The sequence below is a fragment of the Sinocyclocheilus rhinocerous genome, unplaced genomic scaffold, assembly GCF_001515625.1.
Source record: "Sinocyclocheilus rhinocerous isolate Xijiao unplaced genomic scaffold, SAMN03320098_v1.1 scaffold19, whole genome shotgun sequence".
NCBI lineage: Eukaryota > Metazoa > Chordata > Actinopteri > Cypriniformes > Cyprinidae > Sinocyclocheilus > Sinocyclocheilus rhinocerous.
The window spans coordinates 1,676,921-1,689,858 of NW_015638975.1; the positions used below are offsets into that span (position 1 = coordinate 1,676,921).

A 12,938-nucleotide genomic window follows, 5' to 3' on the forward strand; every position below is an offset into this window, starting at 1 on the left:
GGGGGGGGTACAATGCTGTTTCATGCATTCAGAGTTGTTTACACTGTTAAAGAGTTGGATTCTCATGCTAAGCATGGACAAAGTTTCAAAAAACAATTTGGACGTATGACGGAGTATTTCTGTGCTAAAAATCTTTTCATGCTCTTCAGGCTCTTCATGACGTAGACGAGGGTGGAACTCCTTATATGGGCATTTCTCCCGGAAGAACGCGCCCGCGCACGCATCCACAGAGCGAGAGCAAAATCGCGCCCATCAACGCACTTCATTCGGCTGCACCGAACGGGACTCACTCGAGAAGAATGTCTCCAAAGAAGTGTGTTTTTGGTTGTAAGGGAAAGATAACTTTGTTCAGCTTCCTAAAGAACCCAGCGTTATGTAAACAGTGGATGCAGTTTGTTTTTCCGGGGCAGCAACGGAGTTTCACAAGTGTGTTTGTTGAGGAACGTTTTATAAACAAGGCCCAGTTCGACGCTGGATTTGCACATCGTTTGATACTGAAAGATGGAGTGATCCCAGCTATAAAAGATCCCAGTCATGATTCAGAACTGCAGACGGTAAGTGAAACTGCATCAAATGTCTGTGTTTTGTTGGCAAGAGGGCAAGTGCTTGTCACTCTTTGGCTCCGCCCACGGCACGCCTCCAGGAGCTCGGCTGTTTCCGGAGAGAATCGGAAAGCTGTATTTTTCTTTTATAAATATGATAAAACTAGACTCTTTGGAGCTATGAACGATGCTATACTACTCTATAGGTACTCAAGATCAACAGATTGGGTGAAACTGTGTGTGTTATGTCCCCTTTAAGAAAACCAAACTATTGGTAGTAATTGGTATTCATTCTGTATAGTTGGCGATTGGCATTGGTGGAGAAATTTAGTACCAGTGCATCCCTAGTTATTAGTATCATTGTGTTATTAATATTTTGACTACAAAACACTATTTTTTATACATTTTATTTCAGTAATTGTTTTTTTTTTTTAAGTTTAAGTTCTAGTTTCGAATCGAATCGACTCCAGTCGGGGAAATTCGTTTGAGACCCTATCAAATACGCAAAATTAGCCTTCTATAAATGGGCGACGCAATAGACAATTGTTTGACGAAAACAACATGGCGTCGTTGCGACATCCACCCAAAAACCCGGCCTAAGCGAAACTCTCATCACTATGACTAAAGACTCTGTAAAACGAACCCGTTCTTACGGAGGAGTCGATACTGAATCGCACAGTTACAACGAGCGCTGTTTTGAACGACAAAGCGCCTTTGTATTGGCTTTGGACTCGCATGCGGTGAATTTTAAGAACGTGCATAGGCCAAAATGGAGGGGAAACGTCACAAATCAAAGGAAAAGATATGTACGGTGTCATTTCTAAGATCCATAACCAGCCAGCTGTCTAATAGACGTATCGGTGTACACATCGTGACACTGTACATGATGGTAAACACTAACGTTACAATGCAATAATTGAACGTTTCCTACCTTCCACGCAACCACTGTCGTTGCGTTTGGTTACCGCATCTGTCGCGGGCTTCCTTTTGTCCAGCGAGGAAAAATCAGAGGGGTGTTTCGTTCGTAAATGGCGAAGCATGTTTGTCGTGTGACCAAAATACAAAACCGTCTTCATACAGAGAAGACACAACACTCTTCTGTCATCTTCAGCTTGGAAAAATGACCAGACTATACTTCGCTTTCGTGTCGCCATTTTCGAACTAGTCGACTTTGAATACTGACTGTCTGAACGCCGTATTCTAGAGGGTAACCTTCTTTGCGTTCAATTCTCGCGCATGCGCACTGGTTCTGATGCTTTGATCACTACCAGGCACTGAGGAAAAAATGTGAGGGAGACACAATACTTTATCGTTTTTTTTGTATACATATGTAGCATTCAACATATTTTTTTGTCTTTTAGTAGGGTGTACCATTTCGTCTACAATATTAAATTGTAAGCTATGTCTGTTTTGAGTTACTGTCTTGAGGCTAGTGTCTTTGTTAACTTTGTTGCCTGTTTTAATTGTAGTAATAATAATAATAATAATGTTAATTTACTGTTTACTGAATTGTCTGTGACTGAACTAATCAAGGCTGTAGTGTTTATAGTAAAAATAGAACTACACGTCATATAAACACTAAGTTCATAAGAAAGTTGTTTGGTTTGTTTAGAATTAAAATATTTTTGTTTTTAAGTTTATTGAATCTTCAGTACAAAACATTTAATTAAACTGTACATGTATAAGCTTCACATATCTTCAGAATCCTCTTAGTTTTGTTATTTTTAAAATTTCGCAAAGAAATGAATAAAAAATATTTTTTCTGTCCATTCCCGTGATGCAGGATTCCCAATCTAAGAGCTCTAGTATAGAACAGGGGCCCGTTCTTCGTACGTCGCTAACTCAGTTAGCTGGATTTGATTGTTGACGATTTGGCATGATCTTGGATTGTTAGGTTCTTCGAAGCTCATCCCGGAGTTGCTGTCATAAACCCTATTCGCACGGGATTAGTATTATCTGGGGACCTTGTGTGATTTTGAAATTACCCCCCCACATCTGAATTTCGTGTGGTGCATTCGCACGGGATAAGCGAAGCCTGTGATTTTACTCGAATTTACTTACTTATCTCCCGGATACCCGGATGTCAAGGCTTCGAGAGTCCCGTTCTATGAACAGGTCCGTAAATTTAAACCTGCTCGGGAGCAGACTTATTTAATATAAACAGGATTAGATTGCATCTTTTTAAGCAGAATTGATACTTAAAATCTGTCCGCTACCACCGCTAACGTTACTTTATTACAAGAGTACCCTACTAATCCAGGGACTATAATTAAAAATAATCATTTAAAAATTAATTTAAAGATTATATAATAATGTTGTGTAGTCTTTAATACTATAGACACAGCCAGTTTTACTCACTGAAAGATTTATTCGTCATAAAATTATTACTTCGTAATTGTATTCGAGTCTTACACACATGCTACTACGGTGCCCGTAAGGTGACATGTTCGGTTCACTTAGTTTTGTCGTGGCCACGACATATTAACTCGTGGAAACGAGTTAATTTATTTGATATAACACATTTTTTTCTCGTGGCCACGAGTTTAATGCGTAAACAAACCCGCGTGACCATAGCAACCCGGGATTATGAAAAATGGGGGCGAATCTTTAGCGCCCCCTTTTGAATACCAGCAGATATTCATGTCAAAGCCACATCTAAAAAAAAAAAAAGGACAAAACAAGGTAAATATTTGTTATTCAGTAGGGATTTAAAAATATTTAATTAAATTAAGTTAAATATTTATTTTTAACTCATAACAAATAATAAAAACACCATCCACACATCAACCCATCACTCTCCCTTAAACAGTGCACAGACACCAATTCAGCAATAAAAAATATAATTCAAGAAACTTTGTGCAGCTTAGTAGAACCGTTAACATGTCCAATGCACTGGACATCAGGCAACAAGTCACAACAGGTATATTACAGTAAATTATATCTAGTGTCCAGCATAATAAGTTTATCAGTGTTGTAAAGCTCTCTCTCTCACACACATATACAGGGAAAAAAAACTCAGCAGAGCACAAGCTTATCTTCACTACTCAAAATAAAATATAAAGACTTAAGAGGCTCACATTTAAACCCTGTGACTCAAATTTAAACTCAATAGATCACATAAAAATAGGAAAAGCACAGAAATAGTTTTTCACAGCTGAACTTTGCACATCTTTTTTGTTACAGTAAATAAGCAACAAAACAACCCTGAAACCACAATTCCTATCCAGTGACGCATTTCCAGTGTTTTACATAAGCGACCCAACTTAAATCTTTCAGATAGCATGCATAAACTTTGTTAAATTATCTATATCAGTGGTTTCCAACCACGTTCTTGGAGGCATGTTTTCCATGTCTCCTTCAATCAATCACACCTGATTCAGATCATCAGCTCATTAGTACAGACTCCAAGACCTGAAATGGTCAGACAAAGGAGCGATGCAAAATATGCAGTTGAGAGGGCCTCCGGGATCTATACGTTTAAAATTAAAGCATGGTTGTTTTATTGTAAAAGAAAGTGAATGATGTTAATAGGCTCAGTCTTGAGATAGCATATGTAGAATGTAACAGTGTGTGTAGTGTTAGTTTGGCAGGGTTCTGTGGTTATGGTTTGAGTCAACATCCTGAATCTTGACCTCCACTGACTCCCACTCTCCAGTGCGATTTGACCGTTTGATAGCATCTACAACCGTCTGTACATACAGCCCATCCTCGAAGGAGGCTGCCATGGAAACAGGATGCCGCACCCAAGAGCGCCTGTCCTCTTGTGCCTGAAACGAGAGTCTGAGCTGGGTCACCATGCCGTTCAGTCCCCTGACAGATGGCTCAACAGCTTCTCCACTATCGCTCAAAAGAAGCTCCTCTACTTGCATGCTGGCCCGCTGGCCGTACAGCTCTGTTCCTCGAGCAACAAGTCGTCCTGATGACCCCACAAGCATGATCTCATGCACATCTGTGCCAGGTAGATTGAAGTTTAATGTCACGCTGCAAACCACGCCTCCATTCATCAGCAGCTGAAAGCAAGCGTAGTCATCTGCAGTCACAGAACGAATCCCTCCCGCTGGGCCACCTTGACGTACGAAAGTCCGAAGCATTCCATGCACTCGCACAGCCCGACGTCCCGTGAGGTGGCTCAGGAGGTCAATGATGCAGGAGCCAACTGTATGCAGGCCACCTCCCCCCATCAGCTCCTCCCATGCCCATCCATATGATTGGCTGAGCAGCGAGCCTCCATAAACACGTGCTTCACATACCTTTGAAAAGGAGAGAAAAAAAAAAATGTACTGAAGGAGTTCATATTTTGACCAGTCTAAGTTATGTAATAAGGTAACATATGACCTAATATAGAGAAGTTAAGATGCTTACTATTTTAAGAATGGCTTTTATTATTATTATTATTATTATTATTACTTATGCACAATTTTAATTAAATCCAACAAAAAATATCTACATAGTTGACTTTATATAACTTTTTTTAAAAATTGTTTCATGTTTTGCAAGTAGTATTACCAAAGCTGTTTATTTGGTCAAAAAAAGTGAAAACAGTAACTTTGTGAAATATTATATTTTAACGGTTATTAAATAGTATTATGTTAATAAATATCATTTTAATATATTTTAATAATTTAGCAAATGCTTTTATCCAATACTGGATACAAGATGATGTTTTTATCCACTATTTTTAAATATTGTTTATTACTCCAGTCTTCAGTGTCGCATGATCCTTCAGAAATCATTCTAATGTGCTGATTTGGTGGTCTAGAAACATTTCTTATTATTATCAGTGTTTGAAAGAGCTTCCAATTTTTTGTAGAAAAACCATGATACATTTTTTTCAGGGATTCTTTAAATAGAAAGTTCAGAAGAACAGCATTTACTGGTATATTTAATCTTAACATTTTTGTCATTATATAAATATCATTATATACACTACCGTTCAGAAGATTGGAATAATTAGGACTTATGCTTACCAAGGCTGCATTTTACAACCAGTAAAAACAAAGTAAAAAGTAATATTGTGAAAGATTATTACAATTTAAAATAATCAGTTTTTTATTGCTGTGATGGCAAAGCTGTAATTTCAGCAGCCAGTATTCTAGTCTTCAGAGTCACACGATCCCAAGATTTTTATTTCAAATAAATTCTGTTAAAAATCAGCATATAAGAATGATTTATAGCATCCTTGATGAATAAAAGTATTAATTTCTTTCAAAAAAAATCTTACTGACCCCAAGTTTTTAATTGAATGTATACACCTATTTTTATTTGTATTTTTTGGGTGAAATTCCAATACCTGCAAGTTCCCACAATAACCCTCTCCTAGCAGGCGTTTCATCTGGACAAATGCGGGCAAGAAGCGCAAGGAATTTCCCATGATACTCATAAGCTGTGGATAATATCTTGCCGCGGTCACCATCTTACAGGCATCTGTCAGTGTAGCTGCCTGCTCACTGATCACATTTTTACCTATACCTATAGAGAATGAGAAAAGAAAATGATTATATAACGATGACCAAAACTGCAAATGTTGTTTGCCTGACAAGTTTCTGCTTGAAGCAAGTGCTTTATCAGCATAATCTCAACTGTGCTGAGGGGTTCACTGTGATCTAAGAATGCAACATTTGATCAGCAGGAAAAAAAGCCCACTGTGGCTTGTGCCAAGTTAAAGGGGTCCTATTATGCTCTTTTACAAAGTCTTGATTTTGTTTTGGGGGTGTACTAGAACATGCTCTCATGCTTGGTGGTTACGCATTATTTTTCACATAATTTACATTATTAAAATACCTTTCTCCCCATCCTGGCACAAACGGCTCGATTAGTTCTGGGTTTTAATGAAGGCCCGCCTTTCGAAAAAAACGAAATGTGTTGTGAATTAAAAAAGTGAAAAAGCATAATAGGACCCCTTTAAGTAAACAGTAGCACAGTAAACAGTCTAGTTGAGTCCAGGAAGGAACCCAACCCAATCCCCTGAGACAACACGGACAATCAAGATAAGAAGCAAAAGAAAATAAGTCTCACCTAGAGCTTTTACCGCAATCTGGCGTGTGTGTGGAGGTGGTGTCAATATGCAGACAAGATGGACTTCTGGATGTAACAGCACGTCATCTGTCTTGTTGGTGGAAAAGGGAATGTTCAACTCGCTGGCTAGTGACTCTGCTTCCTCTTGCGTACGGCCCCAAACAGCCTGAACAGGGAAGCCTTCCTTTTGGAGCAACGGCACTAAGGCACGTACCGTCTGCCCGGTTCCAAATACACCCACGCCCGGCAACATTATTCTAACTTACAAGCAACTCTGTGTCTCATTCCACACTGCTAATGTAATCTCTTTTGACACAGATGCTTGGCCTGTGAAAAGAGAGAGAAACATCAAAGTTCACTGACGCTGACATTTGCACATGGATGCAAAATAATCTCTAGACACAGCGCATGCAGTTGCAAGCATGTCGACACCAAGCTCCAAGTTAAAATTAACCTCAGGGCCACTTCAGGCTATCACAATCAATACACAATAGAGATAAAGCACTGTATGACCCCACTGTTATCAGTGGCTTGATTGACAGCTGTCAGATACAAGCCTGGGCGTTGTTGACCTGCCAGCTGGCTTGCAATTTAATTTACATCCCAAAGGCTGTGCACCTGCCTAGCAAAGGCAAATGAGAAGCATGTTTGTATTTCCTCTGTGTACTAAACACAAGGTAGTTCCTAGTAGGGCTAGTCTTGATTTGCAAACATATATTTCTAGTAGTAAATACATAGAGAAAAGGGTAGAACCATCACGAACATTCCTAAAGAACTTATAAGGAAGGGTGAACTTGACGAATTATGTTGTTTTTAATAAAGAAACGTAAACTATTATCAATTTTGTGACCCATCCTAGAGGCACACTAATATTAGCATCATCACTTCCTCGCGCTAACCCGCGGATGTAGGGCGGATAGGGTAACCCTTGGTTTAAAAGTTTAGCTTTTAAAGAATTTCTTGTGTTTTATTTTACTTAAAAACAATATAAATCATTCAACTTGACACTTTTAAAGTAAACATGCCTCGTAGCAGATGCATATCGTTGTAGCTTAGCAGAAACCGGTCCATTTCAACCGCACAAAGTCACAAATACACACATTCGAGCTCGTGTCAAATCAGTGGCTTCTGGCTCGGTTATTAGTTCATTTTTCAACGGCTCTGTTAGTTTCATATGGGCTGTTACTTACCACAAAACAAAGCCCTGGGATGCGATGGCGCCGCTGTGGAGAATGATGATGGCCAGAGGATGGTGGACACCTCCCTCCCTTTCTGCTCCACTTTAATCAGGGCTCTGCTCTCATGTCATCTCAACAGCAGGAGGAGGAAAAACAGGACAAACCCGTCCCGCCTCCCACCCTCTCGACGTATGGGGCATTCCTCGGCCGTCTTGAAATCACGGTACGTTGTTTCATGTGTATTGTGTAACTTCACAGTACTGCTGCTGCTGTGCTCACTTTTCATTGCTGTGTGGGATGATGTATAAAGCGAGACGTTTGATCATGTGCGCCTGCGCGAACCGTCGGTTTATCTGCCACGCCCATATCATTGAACTGAAACAGTTTGGCACATTCCATGAATTCAGTCTTGGTATAGGTCATCATATTTCCTTAAAATTGTGACTCCCAGGAAAAAAACATTTGTACCCTTTGTAGAAAATTATAAAATTACATAAATCAGTATTTAAACCGTATTTAGACTTTCTAATATTTTGGTAATATGGCTGCAAAAACAAAACAAAACAAAAAAACAGAGAAAATAAATAGAAAAATAAAATAGTTCATGTGACCATTTGTTGAAAAATGTACTCATCTCTGAGAAAATATTCTAGGGATAGAATTGGAAATTTTGTCATCATTTACTCACCCTCATGTTGTTCCGACCTTGTGCTTTTCTTTCTTCTGTTGAACACAAAAGAACATAATTTGAAAAATGTTTTGAAACAAACAGTTGCCAGTAGCCATTGACTTGCATATTATGGAGGGAAAAAAACAACATTATGGAAGTCAATGACTACCAGAAACTGTTTGGTTACCAACATTCTTCAAAATTAGTTAATTTGTGTTCAACAGAAGAAAGACACTTCTGTTGAGGGTGAGTAAATGATGACAGAATTTAATTTTTAGGTGAACTATTCCTTTAAAAGACTTCTTTATCATAGGTAAGAAGGCATATTTACGTAGTGTTCTGAGCTTATCATGAAGATAAGTGACCTAGATTGACCTTTGAGTTGATGCTTTGGACTCTCAACAACAACAACAACAACAACGATTATTTATAGAGCACATTTAAAACACAACCGAGGTTGAGCAAAGTGCTTTACAAAAAATAAAACAAATAAAATAAAAGAGTAACAAGGGAATCAACAGACAAATAAGATCAGCAGGGTACAGTAAAAAACCCAGGAAACATACTAAGTAGTGTTATAAGCCAGGGTGAAAAAATATGTCTTTAGATAAGATTTAAAAATACAAATAGATGGGGCACGTCTGATAAAGGGAGGAAGGCTATTCCAAAGCTTCGGTCCCGCAGTAGCGAAGGTGCGATCACCACGATTTTTAAATTTAACTCTAGGGACTATGAGTAGGCCAAGGTCACAAGATCTCAAGGTTCTAGACGGGGTATACGGAAGCAGCAAATCGGTTAAGTATTGAGGAGCCAGGTTATTGAGGGCTTTGTAAACAAATAATAAGATTTTAAAATGAATCCTATACTTAACAGGGAGCCAGTGTAGGGACTTTAAAATAGGAGTAATATAGTAATATTTTCACTTCCCTTTAATCAGTCTAGCGGCTGTATTCTGAACTAACTGAAGACGAGAAATTGAAGACTGAGAAATACCAAAATACAAAGAGTTACAATAATCAAGCTGAGATGTTATAAAGGCATGGATAGCTGTTTCAAGATTTTTTTCTAGATAGGAAGGGCTTAACTTTACTGAGAAGGTGAAGTTGGTAAAAACATGACTTAACTACAGCTGAAATCTGTTTCACTCTTCCTGAGTGAGGAAGCCAAGATCAAAATTAAAAGCAACATTTTCCCTAGGACCAAACTAAATTTCTGATTTGTTTTCATTCAGGTGTAAGAAATTGCTTGAAAGCCATAGCTTAAGTTCGTTTAGGCAATCTAACAATGGCTGAAGAGAATATTTATTATTACGCTGTAGGGGAAGATAAAGCTGGGTATCGTCAGCGTATAGATGAAAAGAGACACCATATTTTTTAAAAATAGAAGCCAAGGGGAGCAAATACATTGAAAACAACACAGGCCCAAGGATCGAACCTTGCGGAACACCACAACCAAGAGGAATGTCAGTAGAAACACAAAGCCCTATTTGAACAGTAAAACACTTATTTGACAAATAAGAGCGAAACCACTGTAAAACTATACCACAAAGTCCTACACAAGACTCCAGGTGTGACAGAAGAATCTTGTGGTTGACTAAGTCAAATGCAGCGCTTAAGTCTATGAGGATAAGAGCCATGGGTTTCCCTTAATCTGTCATGAGAAATATGTAATTTAAGACTCTTAACAGGGCAGATTCAGTGCTATGAACTTTAAAACTTGATTGAAAGACTTCATTAATAGAGTCATCTGACAAGAAAGACTGTAGTTGAACTAGTACAACTTTCTCCAAAATCTTTGAAATAAAAGGAAGATTTGAGATGGGCCGAAAATTGGAAAGAGATGTAGGATTGAGGTTCGTTTTTTTTAAGATACGGCGTTACAGTAGCCTGTTTAAGGCAAACTGGAACAGTACCAGTTTGTAAGCATTTATTAATTACTGATAACAGACTTGGGCCAACTGCATCCATAATTTGTTTAAGGAAAAACGGAGGAACTATATCTTGTGGACATGATGTAAGCTTGAGATGATCCACAATTTCCTTTGTGGCTTTGTTCCTTTCCTTTCAATGACTCCCTATATCTCTCTCTTTATATGCTGCAAGCATAGGCTACATAATAAATAGCTATTATTGGTCATGTTATTTTGAAGGGCTATTAATAAATTAAATACTATTAGGCTATATATTTTTTGTAGGCTATCTATCCTCAGTTGCTCGTGCTGCTACTGTTATGTAATGCATAGGGCAGCTTTCCTAAACAAGGCATTCTTTGAAAATGTTTGGTTTGTTTTAATCAAATATCGCAGATGCTAGTTCAAGAATCACTGTAATTGTCCAAACAGTTAACTAGACATAAAGGTGAACACACTCGAACCAGTGATGTAAAGGTTAAAGGAAACAGTGTGTCATTATAACGCTGTTATTTAAGTATTTGTATTTTTAGTATATGTTTTACGTATTCCTATATATTTGTTTTATATGTTCTGTTTTTAATGTTTCCATTTCGTTCGGTATAAATGGTACCATTCAAAGCACGCTCTTATATTGATTTACAAAGGATGAAACAAGTCCAATTTTTAACATACAAACATAATTTCAAAACGGTCTAGTTTTATTTACACATAGTGCAAGTTAAAAGCACTGTTGCAAGTTGCAACACTCTTGGCTTTGCATTATAAAGTCCTCCAAAGGCGCACATCTGCGCAGACGCGAGTCTATCGACCAGCATTTGAAACCAAAACAGGAAGTCTTAAGTATTGTGGGACGTGTAGTTCCGCTTGTAGGCCGCTGTTCTGGATAACAGCACACGAAGGAACCAAACAAAACAAAATTAGGGAAACTTCCAAGGGACTGCTGTAATACTGGTGCATCTTTTACACGATCATGCCCGGCTTTACGTGCTGCGTGCCCGGTTGCTACAACAACTCGCACCGGGATCGCGATCTGCGGTTCTACACCTTTCCGAAGGACCACACTCAGCGAGAGATATGGCTGAAGAACATTTCGCGGGCCGGGGTGAGCGGCTGCTTCAGCACTTTCCAGCCCACCACCGGACACCGGGTCTGCAGCGTCCACTTTCCCGGCGGCAGGAAAACCTACACCATTCGCGTCCCGACGCTTTTCCCTCTGCGCGGGGTGAACGAGAGGAAGAGCAGGCGAGGAAGGAGCAGGAAGGTCTCCGCGGTCGTGCCCATCATCAGCAACGTCGTTTCCACCGCTAACGAGTCAGCGCCAGTGGAGGAAGAGGGGGACACCGAAAACACCACCGTGGTGCAGATAGGTCAGAACGGCCAGTACATCGCGCCCGTGGACCTCGCCGCTTCAGGGGACGGCTCCTGCCTCGCGGCGGTGGTCTCGGGATCCGGCGAAACACTGACCGGAGGCAGCGCGTCTTGCCCCGTTGCCGATCTCGCGCTGTGCGGGGTGGACCACTCGTACTCGCTCACCACCGGCACAACGTCCGCTGAACTACTGAGGAAGCTGAACGAGCAGCGGGACATCATCGCGCTGATGGAGATCAAAATGAAGGAGATGAATAACACCATCCGACAGCTGCGGGTCAACGAGGCACGGCTGCAGGAGGAGCTGCGGGAGCGGGACCGTCTGATCTCCGCCAACACCATCATTACGAGGAAACTCTGACGAACGACGCAGAGAAACGGCGGACTAAAGACGCAAAGGAAGGTCGGTGTTCGGTGATTCTGTAAGACAAGGCGACGACAATTAAGTATCATCGTAGTTCTCATTTAAACTTCCTCCAGGACTCAGAAGTGGTAGATAGGCTGTGTTTGTGTGTTAGAGCGCAGATACATGTGTTCAACTTGTATGCTCGAGCTGTCCGGCACAGCGCTACACGGGGACTGAGATGAGTTCAGCAGACTGGTCCTTCTCATTTTATATTTAATGATGATACATGTTTGTGCTGTTTGTGTGTTGAAGGCAGCAGACCCAAGATCTGCCTACTGCCACACTTCATAACCATGTTACACGCACACAGAGACTGCTTCATAAGTGTGTAAACAACTGCTTATTTGGGTTTCTTTCTTTGATTATAATATTTCAGTGCATCAGATCAGAGCTTCTGGTCCAGATGAACCGATTCTTTACATGCAGGTTAACGCAGTTAGTAAAGATGATTGGTTTGAAGTAAACTGCTTTTGGACTATAATTTGTGGGACTGTTTTTGTAGTATTGCATTTAAACAAATTATTTAGTTCGGAATCTCTTTTGTAAGATTCTTTACCACACAAGTTCTGAATATGTTGTGCACTATAAAAGCTGTTTCTTTTCTGTTTGAAGCCTTGTGGCATCACATTTATTCTAGGAAATTTCATTTTAATTGTCTTCAGTAAAGCATCTTTAAATTAACCAACCTTTCCAGTATTTAGCAAAAAAACAAACAAACAAAAAAATGGGCATAAGATATTGCCCTTTAATTGTATGAAGAGCTTATTTACGAAAGTCTGAGATTCAAAATAGCTAAAGGACTATTTGATTCACAATGTTGGCCGGTAGAACATTTATTACATTTGTA

The 12,938-nt window shown here is 39.7% G+C and overlaps 3 protein-coding genes across 3 annotated transcripts in view; 1 reads left to right on the forward strand and 2 right to left on the reverse strand.

Annotated features, from left to right (window-relative positions):
• Positions 1-1,826, reverse strand: part of LOC107750532 (golgin subfamily A member 6C-like) — an 8,725-nt gene extending 6,899 nt beyond the window's left edge. The window contains exon 1 of the mRNA XM_016565954.1: positions 1,474-1,826. Coding sequence (XP_016421440.1) covers positions 1,474-1,696 — 223 coding nt within the window. The 5' untranslated portion in view covers positions 1,697-1,826. The remainder of the gene's footprint in view (positions 1-1,473) is intronic.
• Positions 1,827-3,250: 1,424 nt separating this feature from the next.
• LOC107750644 (glucose-fructose oxidoreductase domain-containing protein 2-like) lies at positions 3,251-8,031 on the reverse strand. Its single transcript, XM_016566135.1, has 4 exons — positions 7,748-8,031; positions 6,558-6,884; positions 5,833-6,011; positions 3,251-4,792 (listed from the first exon to the last, which is right to left on the reverse strand). Exons 2-4 carry the CDS (start codon positions 6,808-6,810, stop codon positions 4,121-4,123), a joined length of 1,104 nt encoding a protein of 367 aa, XP_016421621.1. The 5' UTR covers positions 6,811-6,884; positions 7,748-8,031; the 3' UTR covers positions 3,251-4,120.
• Positions 8,032-11,013: 2,982 nt separating this feature from the next.
• On the forward strand, positions 11,014-12,938 carry thap11 (THAP domain containing 11). Its single transcript, XM_016565959.1, has one exon. The coding sequence runs from the start codon at positions 11,288-11,290 to the stop codon at positions 12,044-12,046; it is 759 nt and encodes a 252-aa protein (XP_016421445.1). The 5' UTR covers positions 11,014-11,287; the 3' UTR covers positions 12,047-12,938.

Excerpts from the sequence above, each read along its gene's own strand:
- LOC107750644 (XM_016566135.1), bottom strand. The coding sequence starts at position 6,810 with ATGTTGCCGGGCGTGGGTGTATTTGGAACCGGGCAGACGGTACGTGCC. Across the intron at positions 6,012-6,557 it reads GATTGCGGTAAAAGCTCTAG|GTATAGGTAAAAATGTGATC; the intron begins GTGAGACTTATT and ends CATTCTCTATAG. Across the intron at positions 4,793-5,832 it reads GTTATTGTGGGAACTTGCAG|GTATGTGAAGCACGTGTTTA; the intron begins GTATTGGAATTT and ends TCCTTTTCAAAG.
- thap11 (XM_016565959.1), top strand. The coding sequence starts at position 11,288 with ATGCCCGGCTTTACGTGCTGCGTGCCCGGTTGCTACAACAACTCGCAC.